Here is a 16,248-nt window from a genome sequence, read left to right on the forward strand (position 1 = left end):
TTCAACAATGAACATTTGAAGTCATCTGGAAACAGCTGTATAATGGACAAGCTGGCCTCATAAACAGTCCAACCTTAAAGGTGCCCATGTGAGTTTTCATGTAAACAGCACAGGTACGTTTACATTCACAGAACACATGGTGTGTTATCCGTGACCCCTAACAAGCATGTCAAGTGCATTTTTTTCCTCATAAAACATTTGCAAAGCTGATTTTGTGACTATTCTCAAACCACTAACAGTTTACATCAGAGTTTGCTAGCTAGCAAGACTTACTTCAGACATTCCTGGTCCTGACAGAATGAATTTCTTGGTTTATAGTGACACCGCATTGTCATTAAATTTGGTTCAGACATTGTGTTCCCCTCAGGATTATTTCTAATGATGACTGTGATCCCTTAACTTTCATTTTTCTCCATCATCATGTCAAAATTGTCCAATACTACTGTTTTATGATCACATAGATGCAAAATGACATTCCCATCAGCCTCAGCTGTACTTTGTGCTTAATGCTAAACTAAGACAGTGACAATGTTAAACAATATACTTGATTACACCCGAGAGTTGCCTTACATCACCATAATAGGATTGTCGTTGTGAGCATGTTAGCATACTGATGTTAGAATTTAGTTTAAAGCATTACTCTGCCTAATTGTGTCGACAGAGCTGCTAGCATCTTGTTTAATTATTTATTCTTGCCTACCTCACAGAAATATACAGAGAGTGCATTTTCTTATATGTAACAATTTAAAAAGAATTAAATTCAATCTGCAAACATTGAGGTATAAACACAGCTAGCGAGACTGACCCGTAGATAGATCCTGGTGTCATGGCAGGAGCGCTCCCCGTTGGCGAGGCTGAAGGTCCTCACCAGACTGGGCTGCTGACTGTCCAGAAACAGAGTCCTCCTTATGGCTTCCTTCTGGTGCTGCTTCATACTGTCCAGCTGAACCTCCACCACAAAGCCTTGAGAATATACACACATAAAGACGCACACAAAAGGTAAGAAAAAAGTGAGGAGGCTTCTGTACATCCGTATGCCTGAATTACAACCAAAAATGCATGTAAATGTATGCATCAGCACACAAACAAATATTTGCACAGATATACTACACAGTATATGTGCTTCACCACATATGTACACACACACACACACACACACACACACACACACACACACACACACACACACATATTTACACATTATTATGGTAAAGTGCCTTTATGTACTACTTTGTTCAGCATACAGTATACAGAAACACACAGAGGATATTTCTGTCTGAGTTCTGCAGAGAACTCAGACAATGACAACACACGCACTTAAAATAAACACACACGCACTTTTCTAAACTGCAGGACCCACCAAGTTACCCTGTATTTACATGATTGTTCTTTTATCTTGATCTTAACTGCCAAATTGACCACAGTGAGGTCCAGCATACTTGTGGCTACACAAAGAAAGCAAGGTAATAGGGACCATCTGTGTGTCTGAGTGACTGTGTGTGTGTGTGTGTGTGTGTGTGTGTGTGTGTGTGTTTGCCTCACCTAGATGAGAGGGGAGGTGCTTCCCATTAACCAGCAGGCAGAAAGTGATGCTGACGCTGGAGGTTGAACACAGACAAAATATGTAAAAAAAAAAAAAAAAAAAACACTTAACATACTGAACATGCACGCTGAGCGTACAGAGATGTGTTGACACTGATCTGGTGTACTTCTATGCTTTATTCAAAGTTATAATTCTTAAGATTTTCATAAAATCAAACCCTATTTTTGATACTGTTTATGTCTGCATAAATGTCTGTATTTACATTTGGAGATTATCTTTCTATATTTTAGTTTTTATTGGTAGAGAGTCTGAAATTCCTGCTCTTGATTCAGATTGCCAACTCAAGCACGAGGGATCCACGGGGTAGCAATGCATTCATGTAATCCAGTGCTACCACTCGTTCAGCCTCACTGTTTACCATTCACTGTCTCTACATCATGTCAGAACTGCACCAAGTTACTGCAAATGCTAAGGGGACATCCCACTGCTGCTTAAAAACCTCGACCGGTGAAACACAGCAAAAAGCCACTGAAAACACAAAGTGTTTGTCTCTGCATTTAGTACTTTTTTTAATTTTTTTTTTAAATGGTGATTTTTGGTTGTTGAATAATAACAAATGTAAGCATTCACAGCTGTTGCTTCTCATATTTCTGAGAAAGTAGTTGTTAAAAGTCCCATATTTTACACTTTTCCTTTTATTTGAAGTGTTGATCTCCATAAAAAGATATATTTGTGGTTTTAAGAACCAAAAACAATCTCAATGTAGTTTTACATCTCCTTTCTCAGACTTCTCTCTGGAGCTCTAGTAACAACAGGTTCATGAGCCAATCAGAAGAGAGGCTCTGTCTCTCTCTTCTGATTGTTGATACACTAAAATACAGCAGATTTCAGGTAAATACCAAATCCTGCAAGGTTGGATGGTGGGTCCAGGTGGGCGGGGCTTGGTCCTGACGGCTGGTTTTAAGGCTCAGTTTCTGAATACAGGCTGTGTGCATTTCTCTGTGGACTGAGGCTTAGATACTTTCACAATATTAATATAGAACCTACACCTGCTTTATAATCAAGAAAACCAAATGGAAATCTCACTTTATACAACATGGGACCTTTAAAAGCAACTTATGCTGTTCAATTAAACCACATTTGTTGTTACCACGGTAACGTGGGTTAACAAAATTAGATCGGGACTGAAATTCTTCAGAAAATCAGTAGAAATACACGTGTGATTGTATGAATGCTCACATGAACCGAGGGTACGCCTCGCGCTGATGCCAAACAATATCTGATTCATTTCAAGAAAGTTACAACCCTTTTCCAACCTTTTAAAGCTCAATACTCCACTCCACTCTCTCCATCTTTTCATCTTTCCATTTAACTACTCCACCTTTCTTCCACTTCCTCTTCTCCACTCCCTCCTTCTCATTTTTTGTTTCCAAGGCAGCAAAAACACCAATAAACACAAAAACAAGACTTACTTGTATCAACCTACCGGGCAGATACTAAAACACCAGCCAGTTTAGCAAATGCCTGCCACAGTAGTCTAAAAATGTTCCACATTTAATGCGATGGTTAAACTGAGCTTGTGGAAAGAGCTTCACTAAGATTGAAGGTGTGGTGTATTTTCCCTTTTATTATTCACTGGATCTAAGAATACTGAGTGTGTAGCTCAGAGCAGCCTGGACAGGAAACTGGTAGGAACATGAAGTCATTCTCATGAGGAAAAATTTAGAAAGCTGCAATTGAACTAAGATGTGTGTTACATAACATTTGCAAGAGTTTCCATGTTCTGTTATTCTGTCAGCTCAGCTCATTAACTACTGTTAAACTCCCTTTGGTCAACCATTACCAATATTTCCACTTCAGTGACAAATACTACATGTTGGATCAGACAGTGTATAATTTTCCTATTAATATACAAGTGTAGCTGAACTTTACCAAGACACAGCAATGGTTTCATTTCTAGTGATCAGCCCACAAGTCTTCTCCTCCTGGTTGAACATGGTCGGCTGCACTGTGAGAGACGCGCTGGCGCTCACTATTGGCCGAGCCCTGATTGATGACACAGACCATGGAAGAATAAGATTACGTACAAAGGTATATTTGTGTGTCATTACGCTGCTGAGGGCGCTAACATACCTGTATAGCACTGCTTTATCCGCCCCAAAAGCACCGACAATCAGATCTGCAAGGAGGGAAAGTGCATTCAATGAGGACATCACACAGGAAGATAAGAGTGCTGATAGCGGTCTGGTGGTGGACTGTTTTCTGAAGTACCTGGGTAGCCGTTTTGATCCAGATCTCTGTTGCCTCGCAGAGCAAAACCAAAACTGGCTGGGAACGAGCTGGAAGCCCATTGGCCAGAGAGAGTCTGAGTGGGCGTGTCCAACAGTCCCCCAGCATGACCATTATAAATGAGAACCAATCCCTGCTGGTCCTCTCCTCCATAGGGACAGCTAACGGCCATGTCTGATTGTAAAGCAGAACAACAACACACTGTTACTCTCTTTTCTCAAAATCTATATAAAACCTGTGTTAAATATTTAATTCAGAGTAGCTCACAGTGGGTGCAGCACATTATTTTTTTACTCCTAATCAGCAAAACTATAAACAGTTATTGCAATGGACTGGGCTAGGAGTCAAGTTTTCTTGTGCGCCCGATAAGGAATTACTGATTATTATTTTCTGTTCATTTGCTTTGTTTTAAAGTGATTTAGACTTGGCTGAATCATGATTGAATGAAATGGTGACTCTTCCAGTAACTAAGATGTTGCTGCCAAATTGTTTTTCATATTTGAAAAGGCAGTGTAGCTAGTTTTAAATAAGTGCTGGAGCATTAAATCAGTTATGTGAACACTATGATCAACAGAAAATTTACTAATTCTAGCTTTTAAAATGTGAGTCTTTGCTTTTTCCTGATTCATATCAGTCTGAACTGAATATTTTTCAGTTTTAAGATAAAAGTCAAACAAAACAAGCGATCTGCAGATTTCATTGTGTATTCTGAGAAACTGTGATGCCATTCTTCACCATTTTCTAACATTTCAAGTAACTTAACATTTGTTAAGGAGTAAACTGTTAATTACAGATCTTTATTTTCATAGATTTCAAGATTAACCTAGTTATAATTTCCCATGGCCCAAGATGATGTGTGTTTTTGCCCAACCAACACTAGAAAACCCCAAAATAGTCAAATCAGTTTTCTTTCATGTTTGAAAGCAACAAATCCTTAAATTTGAGAGGATGAAACTAATAAATGTTGACATTGCGGAGCCAACACTCCACTGAGCTACATCAGCGTGTAACATGAAACTGTGAAATGAATATTATCATATGCAAACAAAATAAAAATGCTGTGCAGGTTAAGCTGTTGCTATCCAACGATTAACTCATGCTGTTTGTAACACACGTACCATTGAATCCATCTTGGTTGAGATCGCCCAGTGGAGCCAGTGAGGTGCCAAACCGGCTGAAGGCCTGCTGCCCGAGGAGGTGGGACTGGCTTTCCTCCAGCTGCAAAGGGCCCCTCTGGAGGTACACATATACCTTTCCCAGCTCCTCCAGACGCCCATTGGACCCTCGACGCATGAACATTGGAGCTCCCACCACCAGGTCATCCAGCCTAGGGAGGTAAACAAAGGCAAGATTGAGATAATGTGAATAGAGATGGAAAGAGAAGAGATATCTAAACTGGATTTCAGGGCCTAAGCATCTTATTTGACAATTTTCTCTGAATTAACCCCTTAAAGGACCTATTTCTAAGTTTTGCTATTGCTACATAGCCAACATTAGCATTAGGAGCTGTTTATAGTCTTCACGAGAGCTGCAGATAGCATTTACACTACAGGAGGTTAAAATGCTGAGCAGCACTACCGCTTCAGTGACTCTGTATCAGAAGTGTCAAGACAGTCCAACCAGACTGAGGCTAGCTGGTTAGCATGCTAACTTCAGCAGAAGAAAAGAAGTGAAATAGAAGCAAAACAAGAGTTAACATTGGTGTTGCTTTCCACCACTGGAGACAGCTCTCAGTGAGTAAAGGCATGAAGTTTGATGCTGAATTCACGATGTTTCTTCTGGACTGGTAGATATTCAGCTGTCAATGCTAACATTAGCTATGTAGCAAAAGGAAATAGGTCTTTTAACAGTTTTCCCCTTTTAGTTCTCCCCATTAAAGGAGCATCAAAGTTCATTCCTTTACCCACCAAGAGCTGTCTCCAGAGGTGGAAAGCAACACAAATGTTAATTCTTGTCTCTATCACATCTTCTCTCCTAGTGAAGTTAACATGCTAACCAGCTTGCCCCATCTCCTCAGTTTCCAATAGCAACTCACTGTAGCCTCCAAATTGCCCTGAAGATGGAGAGGGTGTACTATTACCCCTTGTATTATATAGACAATGATGGCTAAAGCTCTTGTCTCGCAAAATCACCACCAAACGCTTCCGGCAAGAAACCACATTCTGCAGCAGAGAAAACTCACAAATAAACTGTTTAAAGACACAGTGAAAGAAAAACAAAATCCAAATTCTAATCCTGTATCCCTGAGCTACAATGAAACTTTAAAAACAAAAAAAGTTCTCACGGTGTGATTCTACCAGGGATGGAGAAGTGAAACGGGCAGAGAGAAGCTACACACAGAGTGAGAGTACAAAATATTTTAACAGAAGTTAAACTGAGATTTTCATGACACATTACAGAGTGACAGGATGAGTGACAAACTGTGGGAATCTCCCAGAAAGTCCTGCTGTTGACCTCTGTTTCAGTGACCTCACACTTCACTTTTAGTCTCTATATTTCTTCACCCATGTGAGCTCCTTTCCCCTACTTTTTTGCCAGCATCTGTGTCACCATCACTCCATTCACTCACCCGTCGTTGTTGATGTCGGTGGCTGCCACTGCGTAGCCAAAGTAGGACCCCATCTGGAAAGTATTACAAACAAGACCCAGTTAGCCTGTAATCACACCATGGTGTATAGATGCTTCATTTTTCTTTCATTTTCTTTCTCCATGTCCTTTTTTCCCTTTTGTACCTTCCACCACCGCCCTCACAAACTTTCCTCCTCAATCTCTCAATCCCACAATCCCCTGGGGTCTCCTCTTCTCCCTTTTCATGGAGCTCAGTGTCAGAGCTTCTGTAAACTCCAGGAGAGGTAGGGGGTCCAGGGATCGGGGATTCAAACTCCTTTAAAAATCACTTGGAGAAAATGCTCATGGGGCTTGGGTTTTTCCGGTTTAATTTCATACCTATGATAAATTAGGGTCAGGTTACAACTTCTGGTGACTCTCACTTTTCAAAGTGATTTGCAATGTAGCTACACAGAAGTGAGTCTGGAGACCCTTGTGGAAAACAAAAACTGAATACTGGCGTTGTCTTCCTGTACCGCACATGCAACACAGCTCAAATCAACATTAATCAAACTGAGGCCCAGGACAAAGTTCAAATCCACCATAATACCCTGTAGGAGCACTATTTGCCACATTCATCCACATTCAAACATGATCAACACTTGAATAGCCACTGGTTCCAAAACTGAGTCAGTCCCCATAGACTCCCATGTTAAAATGTCCAACTTTACAGCAGAAAAAAACATGTTTGCAGTCTGCTAGAAAAATGATTTTGGTCTCTCTCACTAATTTCTCTCTTCAGGACAACTGTACAGGGGGTACATTTTTATAGTTACGGCTTAAAGTTATGCGTAATTGTGGGTGTGCCACTTTGAGCAACAGGTGAGCAAGCATATGCTTGCCACATCCCAGCAGGCAGCAAAGTCTCGGCTCCACACACGCCCCACTTCTTTGTCCATTAGTTAGGCGGGGTCAGGTGCTGCCAAGATGGCAATGGCAGAGCAACCCACTCTGAGCTCTTCATAAGCCTATGGCTATAAAACATTATATAGTGGAATATCTAAGTCATAGGAGCTGCAATTTTTTGATAAAGGTAAATCGTGTCACAACATTGTTATACATTGGTATCACCATAAGCGTTGGGATGCGACAGAGATGCCCCGGCCTGCAAATCATGTTCTCCAGATGTAAGGGAACACAATTCTTTGGTACAAGCTCCAGCAAAAATCACATTATCATCATTTTTTTTTTCTGTGAAAATGAAACACAAAAATGATTATTTCAACTAAAATCGTAGCTCATATCGCAATTGAGATATCTGCAATATTAAAAAAAGCACAATATCATTTGTTGTTTGCATATCGTTCAGCCCTACACCCAACCATAGAATAAAGTAGCCTATGCAATTTGGATACAACAAGGATTGATAAGATAACGAAATGCAACTGAGGAGAGAAAATACTGTAGATATCAGTGTCTTGAACAGACATTTACTGGCATAACAAATGACAGTGTTTTCAACAGGGCCTCCTGCACAAAGACCCTCTGGTGTGTTTTTGCAGCTGACAGCACAGTCCAAGCACCCACAGAGGGACCAGCCTTCACCCACAGAGCGCTGAGAGAGTTTACCTCAGATCACTCTCACTACGACCTAACAGTTTACTCAGCACCCTCCACCCTGAGACTGACACCTCTGAACAGTCACTGATGACCTCCCACACTGAACGCACACTGCCACACACACACTCAGACACATGATTTCCTTTGTGTGCACAGTCACATGCTCCTATATGCTGAAATGTGAAGACTTGTTAAATCAGTCAATTTCCCTGTGATGTCCAAATTTAAAGGACGGGGGCACATTTGTTCACGTTTATCTTAAAACAACACTCACGTACCCAGACTTTCAGTTTTTGGTCTCCATAGTCCACATACAGAAACACCAATTTTCTGTAAAAATGGATCCCAAAGTTCAACCAACGTTAACATGATGTTTCAGAAATTCGGGTTAGAAATACTAATTGTGTATCCAAAATTTTACTCAAAATATCACCAAAATAGTTTGAGATGGAAAAGTTGGTATATCAATGAAAAGAAAACGCCATTAAATAATAAATGAAGCATGTGACTTGAATGTCACATGGCACATCACAGTTGTGGATAGATACACATTCTTTTGCACTTTTCTTTGATGATTTATTGGAAATGGTTTTAAAATTTATGCCACATTTTGATGAAAAACTGTCTGTGAAAGCCAAAAGAGAGAATTTTATATCAAACACTTTAACTTTGGGAGTTGACTAACTCAGACTGTTGAAATCTGAGTTTACACAAAACAAGGATTTTTCACTTACAATGAAATGGCTTTAGAGACGGATCTCTTTGCGGCCAGTATGGTAGGCAAAACAGTTACAATGGCAAATGACTATCAATAAATACTCCCAATATTATATCCTTTAAAGGTCCTATATTGTATTGAGAGAGATTTTACTGTGAAAGTATCAAAGCCTCAGTCCACAGAGAAATGCACACAGCCTGTATTCAGAAACTGAGCCTTAAAACGAGTCTTCAGGATTTCTGGAACTTTGTGATGTCACAACAAAACAGTCACAGTCACAGTCACAGTCTCAGTCGTGCCCCGAGCCCCGCCCACCTGGACCCACCATCCAACCTTGTAGAAGAAACTCAGACCCTCTCTTCTGACTGGCTGATTGACCTGTTATTGCTAAAGCTTCAGAGAGAAGCCTGAGAGAAGAGATGTAAAACTACACTGAGATTGTTTTTGGTTATTAAAACCACAAATACATCTTATGGAGATCAACACTTCAAATAAAGCTCTGGGGAAGTGTAAAATATGGCAGATATGGTATACTGTGGATCTTATCTGTTGCACTCTTGTTTTTTGTTTCCAAAGGAAGTGAAGTTGGTGGTCAGTGGGAAACATTCACACTCTAAAACACACAGCAGATGACCAATTTGTTTACTCTTGAGAAAGGTTCCAAAAATGAAATTGGCTGCAGAGTTAGTGAAATTTTCTTTGAAAAAAAATCATCTGTGGGTTATATTTTAAGCCTGGCCGGTGTCTGACAGAGCACTTCCCTTTTAAAAGCACATGCTGAATCAATACAGTGACAATACAACCACTATCCCGGAGTCTGCTGTTTCTGGGTTTGATTTACAGCTTTCAGAGGCCATGAGCTGTGCATACAGTAAGCTAGACCTTTGACCCTGGTATAGGCCTGCTCTCCACAGGGCAAATTCCTTTGTCTTCAACACACGCCACTTTAAATGTGTACCCACATGTGAAAATAGAGGCCAGGCTAAAGAACAGAAAATCTCCAGCCAGATGTGCACGTACCTGCTCCCCTGTCAGGTTGAGCACAGACTTCAGATTCCTTCCGTTTAATATGGACACCTATTTTGAGGCAGACAGAAGTCATTATTGATAACAAATTGTGGTTCATAATGCCAAAATACATTTACTGCATGTATATTTATAGGGATGTTATTTTAATTGTATGTTTTGCAGACTATTTGCACTGTAAAATGGTGTAAAATGAAAATGTGGGGACTCCTTACTAAACCATACAGCATGAGTCCTTTAGGAACTCCTGTGATGAAATCTGCAAAAAAAAAAAAAAAAAGAGGCAAAAGGTTTGGAGGAGTTATTTCAAAACAAGAATGATAGCTAAGAACACAGTGCAATGCTGGATACAGTTTGTGGCCCACTACCAAAACCACAATTATCAGATTTCTTTATTTTATTTTATTCTAAACTTCTTTGCTTCCTGAAAGACTTAATAATCCCTTTCTGTTACAACAACATCACATGTGCCAAGACTGAGCAGTTAACTATTAGACTTGAGGGGGGAGTCAACAAACTCTGTACTCAGCCATGCATTTTGGCTCTCAGCATTGTAAATATGACCCTCACCTTCCTCATCGTCCCCACTGAACTCACCACCAGCCACAGAGTAACCTGCAGGAGAGATTGAGAGAAAAGAGTTTGGAAATGGTGGATACAATATTACTGACACTGCAAGTTACCTGAGCCTGTTTGAGCTTGAACTTGGTTACAACAGTAATTATCAGAAGCATCAAAGTCGCCATCAAAGTTAACACGATAATAATGAGTTTACACAAATCCCTTTTAACGCCACAATTTTTTCTGACGCACGATTAATGCGCGCACGTTCTGTTATGACATGATTAGGACCTTCGGCCTGCTCCTGTAGTTTGGGAAATCAGGGAAAGACGCAGCAGTAATGTTGAGGACGGCAGCAGAAACAGACCCTCTCCAGCAGAAATGGATAAAAGGGTCTTTTGAACAGCAAGTTCAGCTTCAAAGCCTGCATGCAGTACCTTTGAGGTTATTCTGGAGAATATTATGGACAGTATTTTTCATTTTACATTTTACATTTAGAACAGATTTTTAAAAATGTGTGATCAATTTGCAATTAATCGCGAGTTAACTATGGACAATCATGCAATTAATTACGATTAAATTAAATTTTCATCAATTGTCAGTCCTAGTTATAATATAATTATATGTATTATTTTTTGTAGTATTTGTGGTTAGAACAAACCTACAAGCTTTAAGTGTAACACTCATTCATGGTGACATGTAGCATTTCATTATTTGACACAGTCGCAGGAAGTGCTAATCCAGGACACGAATAAGGGAAAAAATCTGAAACAACTACTGGAATTGGACAGTGACATATACAGATGCATGTCCAAGCCAGCTAGCATAAAAAACAATGGATGCTGGTGTTTTGATGTGCACCATGCACAGTCAGAGCTGCAGGAACAGGTTTTTAGTGGTGGGTGCTGCATATATATATATGCAAAGAAGTTTTGTATGGGGTTGTTACAAATCACATCTTGAAAGCCTGACTAAATTTGAGCTTCAGTATTTTGTTCATGCTGCTGAAGCTGATGGAATCCATGACACAACAAAACAACACAGACGTAACACAATAGGACGCTATACAAAACATAAGGAAAGAAACTATCCTGAAAGCTCATGCAACTCGCACTAATTAAAACAGAAGATATTGTAGTTGACGGAGACCAGAAAAGGTGGTGAGGCAGCAATAAAAAAAGTCTTTGAACAGTTCAACAGATTTCTGTGTATAAAGTCAGACACCAGGAGCACAGTTAATGAAGTATGCAAAATAGAAAGAATGCATCCTCTGGGGAGTATGAACGTGATGAGAGAATTGATGAAAAATCTGCAGGTTTGATCTTGACAAATGTGGTCATCATGGCTCTCATGGTAACTTCAGTTGATCGCTGAAAATATTCAAATCCTCTTGGGACCATGCATCCATAGAAAATTTCATGAAATCCAGTGAAAGGTTTTCAAGGAGAAAGAGTGCAGTAGTGTAAGTAGTTCACTATAAGTAGTGTGTCGTGGTGCTTTCTCACCCAGGTAACTGTCGTCATAGCTTCCCTGCACCTGTTGGGTCTGAATCTGCCCGGCAACTGACAGCAGAAAGTAAGAGGGGTAATAGGCCTTCACAATCTCCTCTGTGGTGGCTGAGATCAGCTGACCTGCAGGATGGAAGGGAAAGAAAGGGTTAAAGGTCAGAGGTTAAAATAAGACATGTGACTTCTGAACTCGTTCCACTGTAATTCACTGACTGACAAAGATGATGGATTGATTTTCTGAATCCCTCAAAGGGAAAATCCATTGGAAGATATCTGCTGAGAAGCCACGCTGCTCCACATTCCTGTGAGCTCACCTTGCCAGTAAAAGCTGCCTGGTCCTCCAAGCACAACCCTCCCGTCCTGTAACGCACACACAACAGTAGCCAGAGCTGAGGAATCTGTGTGTCACCAGTTTCATCATGAGCTTCAAACAAACTCTGCAAGTCTGATCTACACAGTGTAATCTCCTCTGCTTACATCAGCTGAAACAGAGAAACTGTGACTGTGTGATTGTGTAGAAAGAAGCAAAAGCTCTGACAAATATTTCTCTTACCTTAGTGAAGTCAGCACTAAATCCCCCCTGACAATAGCCCTGTCCTGCAGGTCCGTGTCTTTCTGCGGGGAACAGAACCAAAACATGGCAAACTAATACATTTTATGTTTCACAAAAACCAAGAGGCAAAGAAAGCAGCATTTAGTTGTTCATTGTCTAAAAGCTGAACTCCAGATGAACAAAAGAAGAAAACACAAAAAATAAAACAAATCATCACCTGCACAAACCATTGCTTTAGTTTCCAATAAGATTATATGATCTGTTTTCTGTAGCATCTCTGCTTATGGCTTTAACATTACCTGGCAACAGTTTTAACTCTCTGCTTCTGTTAGTGAGTTTAAAGAGCTGACCTAAATTATAGATAGAAGCCTTCATAAGATGTTCAACTAGCGGTTATCTGAATATTCAACACAAACACATTTTAGGCCAACTATAAAAATGCCAGTAAACAAATAAAAACAAGACTCTGCAAGACTTTGGCTAAATGTGTTCAATGGTTGTTTTTAAGCCTGTATTTGTTTAAAACCATCAAATATATGATTAATTAGCAATAGCAGCTCTCACTGATGTACAGACAGCTATCACTGGATTACTTTGACACTGAAAGTAAAAAAATATCTGACTCACGTCTTTGTGAGTTATGAGCAGGAGCAAATTTTGGAGCATATTGCAGCAGCCATATGTTGAAGGTCTGTGGTAGCAGCTGCTTCTGCTGCAGCTACTGAAGAGCTGCTCATGCTGTCTCACATCTGTTGAATTAAGGTATCTAACCTTAGCCTTATCAACTTGGTGGTGGCTGTATATTTCTGCCCCTCGAGTGTCATTCATGCAGCTTTAAATCCCCTGGAGGTCAGAGACTCACCTGTTCGACAAGGGGCATACTCCACAAAGGTTTTGAGGCCGTCTACAGAGAGGTAGCAGGTTCCTGTAACATCTGCAAAGGGTGTGTCGTGTTCAGTCCTCCAGTAATACCTGGGAGCACAAGCCTGGAAAGAACGGAGAGACAGCTCAGTGACAAAAGTGTTTTCTACCTCACAAGTGTTAAACTGACCCTAAACTCCTTCCTTGAACGTTGACGCTGCAATCATAGTGTAAGTGTAACTAGATGGAAAATCTGTCAAGGTTTTCAAGTATTCTCAACATACTGAAGCAATCTAATGGAGAACCATTCTTCCATCCATGAGCTATACTGCTTGGGAATGGGGAGACCAGCAAAAACAATGTTCTGTATGATTCTGCAGTTTGTAAGGTGGAGTCCATTTTTGGCCATAACAAAAAACTACAAGAGCTGGTGCAAGGTATGAATGAAACATGGCTGGATAAGAAGGATAAGAGTCTTACTGCCTTCACTAGAAACCTTCCTCCATGGCCAAGGGGCAGAGTAACAGTAACCAACTACACTTTGTGAGATTACAGTTTGTTACCTGTGACATATCCACCATGAGAGAGCCAGTAGCAAATGTTTACTATTCATTAGTCAAATTTTATCCTTGTTAAAGCGACATATATTGTTTGAAAATGCTTACAATAAATGGTAACCCTCAAATCTTGTTAGTATCTGAGGAAAGCTTCCAGTACTACCACCACTGAGTCCTACCCTGCATTACCAGACCAGTGCCAATTCAGGGGCCGCACCCATTGGAGGCTGCATTTGAAGACTGGTTGTCCAATTTCAAAGACTGCCTCCATTGCTGCTGAGAAATGCAGTCCTCCACTGGGTGGAACCTTTATGACCACCAAACTATCCAAAGATTCATTGCACGCTGGTTATGAAAATAATATGGCAACAAACAACACTGGCAGAGACCCTGAGGATTACATATTTAAATTTAAGCATTGTGTTTCAGCTCAGGTCAACAGCTAACAGTGCAACTGTTAAATCCAAGCGCCATAAAACCTCCAGTTTTTGTTAAAAAAAAAGGCAACAGTAGCCGCACTTTGTGACGTAACGGCAAGGGCAGGTACAGCCGGTGACGCAAAGCACAGGTCCTCCATAGAACAGACTGTCTCGTTTAGGTCCGGCCTCTGCCGTCTATAGCGGCTACAAATGCCACATCTTCATAAACCATGTCTTCCGAAGGATGTAGACCCTGAATTGGGACACAGGTCCTGTTGCCATGTCTTCTACATGAATTATCAATCAGTGAGGATGCTGACTTTTTGCCTGTGACATTTAAGGATTTGCTGTTTTTTGCATTATGATGAGTTAGCTCATTCAAATGACAAGATCCTTTTACAGGAGTACTGCCAGGATTCAGCGCTCTCTGACACTATTTGAGACAAAATTACCAGAGAAAGAAGGCTTGACACAGACTATTCAAAATCTTCTAGACAGTGACAATGTTTTTAGTACCAGAACCACTAGTTAGAGAGTTGTCAGATTGCCATGTCTCTTAAGTACATTAAGCTGCTCCACATGGAGCCATATTAAAAAATTCCTGCTGGTGTGATACCAATAAAAGTCCCTTATTTTAGTATAATGTGCAATAAGACATATCTATGGTAGATATCAACCATCCTAATGTAGGTACATTATCTGAACTGAACCAACAGTCATGGTACCATTCTTACCAGGATGCTGTTGCCATGGGAACGCACAGTAGCTCCAAACCACTGATGGGACTTGAACTCAACCTGGGTGTTCACATCATTAAAATAAAAATATCGATCACCTGGAAGAAAAAAAAAAGAATATGTAATATGTTTACCCACATGTGTTAGCAGCACTTTAATAAAATGTAATTGCTACATTTTTTTCTTCTCTTGGTCTTGGAAGAAACTTCAGTGATGTCAGGAGTTGCTATATCAACGAAGTCAAAGATCCCCGTGTCATCAGTGTTTGATTTTAGTGCTGTCAGGGCTTCATTTGAGAGCCTTCCCCACATGTTCTTGGCTTTTTACATGGATATTTTATGGCCTTGTTCCCGGGGTCTGCAGTCTTAATCCATCCTCCATGCTATGGCAGACATCAAACAGCTCAAAGGGACTTGGACCTTGTTGTTACTGTAACCCAAACGGCTGTACTTCATTGTCAGGATCTGTTTTAAGAAGAGGCCCTGGTGTGTGTGTGTGTGTGTGTGTGTGCATGTGTGCGTGTGTATTTTTGCAACTTCAGCAACATTACACCTCCATGATTTTTTCATTCAACAACACAGTGTTAATAATTAATTTGGAAAAATAAGGCAGTCATATTTCTACTTCGATTACTGCTCCTCTAGAGCCAGGTTAAGTCAGCCAGGCTGCTTTTATGGAACACTGTAAAAACTAGTCTCTGATTTGGAAAAACAGTTCACATCCTTACTCAAGTACTAAATAAAAGTTTGTGATGCTGGGATTTGCTGTCAGTCCTAATTTCTTCTACATGTGGGAACACACATGGATCACACCTTCTGTGAAAAAAAGTAAACACCAAACATTTTTGCCATTCAGCATCCTTGAAAGGTCATTCAACAAAACCTGATGCCTTCAGTGTGCCTGAAAGAGAAAGCCTCTCTTTAGTCCTTGTTTGAGCACTAAAGAAAATTTCAATCATATTAAAATGTGCCTGTAACTGTGAAAGCTTAACTGTGGTATATATTTTCTGATAAATGTGCCTGCTGTCTGCAGCAGAGTGGTGACATTAAACTGTCCTGGCTGCAGCTCAGTGCGCCTGTTTGGTTAATGGAGTCTGGCCTGTGTCCTCAAACACACCATGAATCCTGAGGCCTGTAATGGGAAATGCAAGACTACTGAATGTAAAAGCATGTGTGCGTGGACATATTTGTGCATGTGAACATAAGTGTGGCTCTGCACCCTTTTTTCTACAATGTATCACGTTTCAGAGGCAGTTTGTGTTTGTAAATATTTTGTAGGTGTGTATTTATGTAGGCAGGGTTTGCACAGT

At 40.4% G+C, this 16,248-nt stretch overlaps 1 protein-coding gene across 2 annotated transcripts in view; it reads right to left on the reverse strand.

Moving 5' to 3' along the window:
• The window catches only part of LOC139630712 (integrin alpha-5-like), a 48,484-nt gene that overhangs the window by 22,259 nt on the left and 9,977 nt on the right, over window positions 1-16,248 (reverse strand). For both annotated transcript variants that reach the window (XM_071494382.1, XM_071494381.1), the window contains exons 3-17: window positions 14,937-15,037; window positions 13,228-13,351; window positions 12,366-12,427; window positions 12,127-12,172; window positions 11,810-11,935; window positions 10,314-10,358; window positions 9,959-10,002; window positions 9,738-9,794; window positions 6,402-6,454; window positions 4,951-5,159; window positions 3,815-4,006; window positions 3,677-3,722; window positions 3,476-3,589; window positions 1,543-1,598; window positions 806-963 (exon numbers count right to left, since the gene is read on the reverse strand). In XM_071494382.1, coding sequence (XP_071350483.1) covers window positions 806-963; window positions 1,543-1,598; window positions 3,476-3,589; window positions 3,677-3,722; window positions 3,815-4,006; window positions 4,951-5,159; window positions 6,402-6,454; window positions 9,738-9,794; window positions 9,959-10,002; window positions 10,314-10,358; window positions 11,810-11,935; window positions 12,127-12,172; window positions 12,366-12,427; window positions 13,228-13,351; window positions 14,937-15,037 — 1,433 coding nt within the window. The remainder of the gene's footprint in view (window positions 1-805; window positions 964-1,542; window positions 1,599-3,475; window positions 3,590-3,676; window positions 3,723-3,814; window positions 4,007-4,950; window positions 5,160-6,401; window positions 6,455-9,737; window positions 9,795-9,958; window positions 10,003-10,313; window positions 10,359-11,809; window positions 11,936-12,126; window positions 12,173-12,365; window positions 12,428-13,227; window positions 13,352-14,936; window positions 15,038-16,248) is intronic.

This window comes from Trachinotus anak, unplaced genomic scaffold, assembly GCF_046630095.1.
Source record: "Trachinotus anak isolate AG129_WGS33_773 ecotype Australia unplaced genomic scaffold, CSIRO_AGI_Tana_v1 ptg000013l, whole genome shotgun sequence".
Classification (NCBI taxonomy): Eukaryota; Metazoa; Chordata; class Actinopteri; order Carangiformes; family Carangidae; genus Trachinotus; species Trachinotus anak.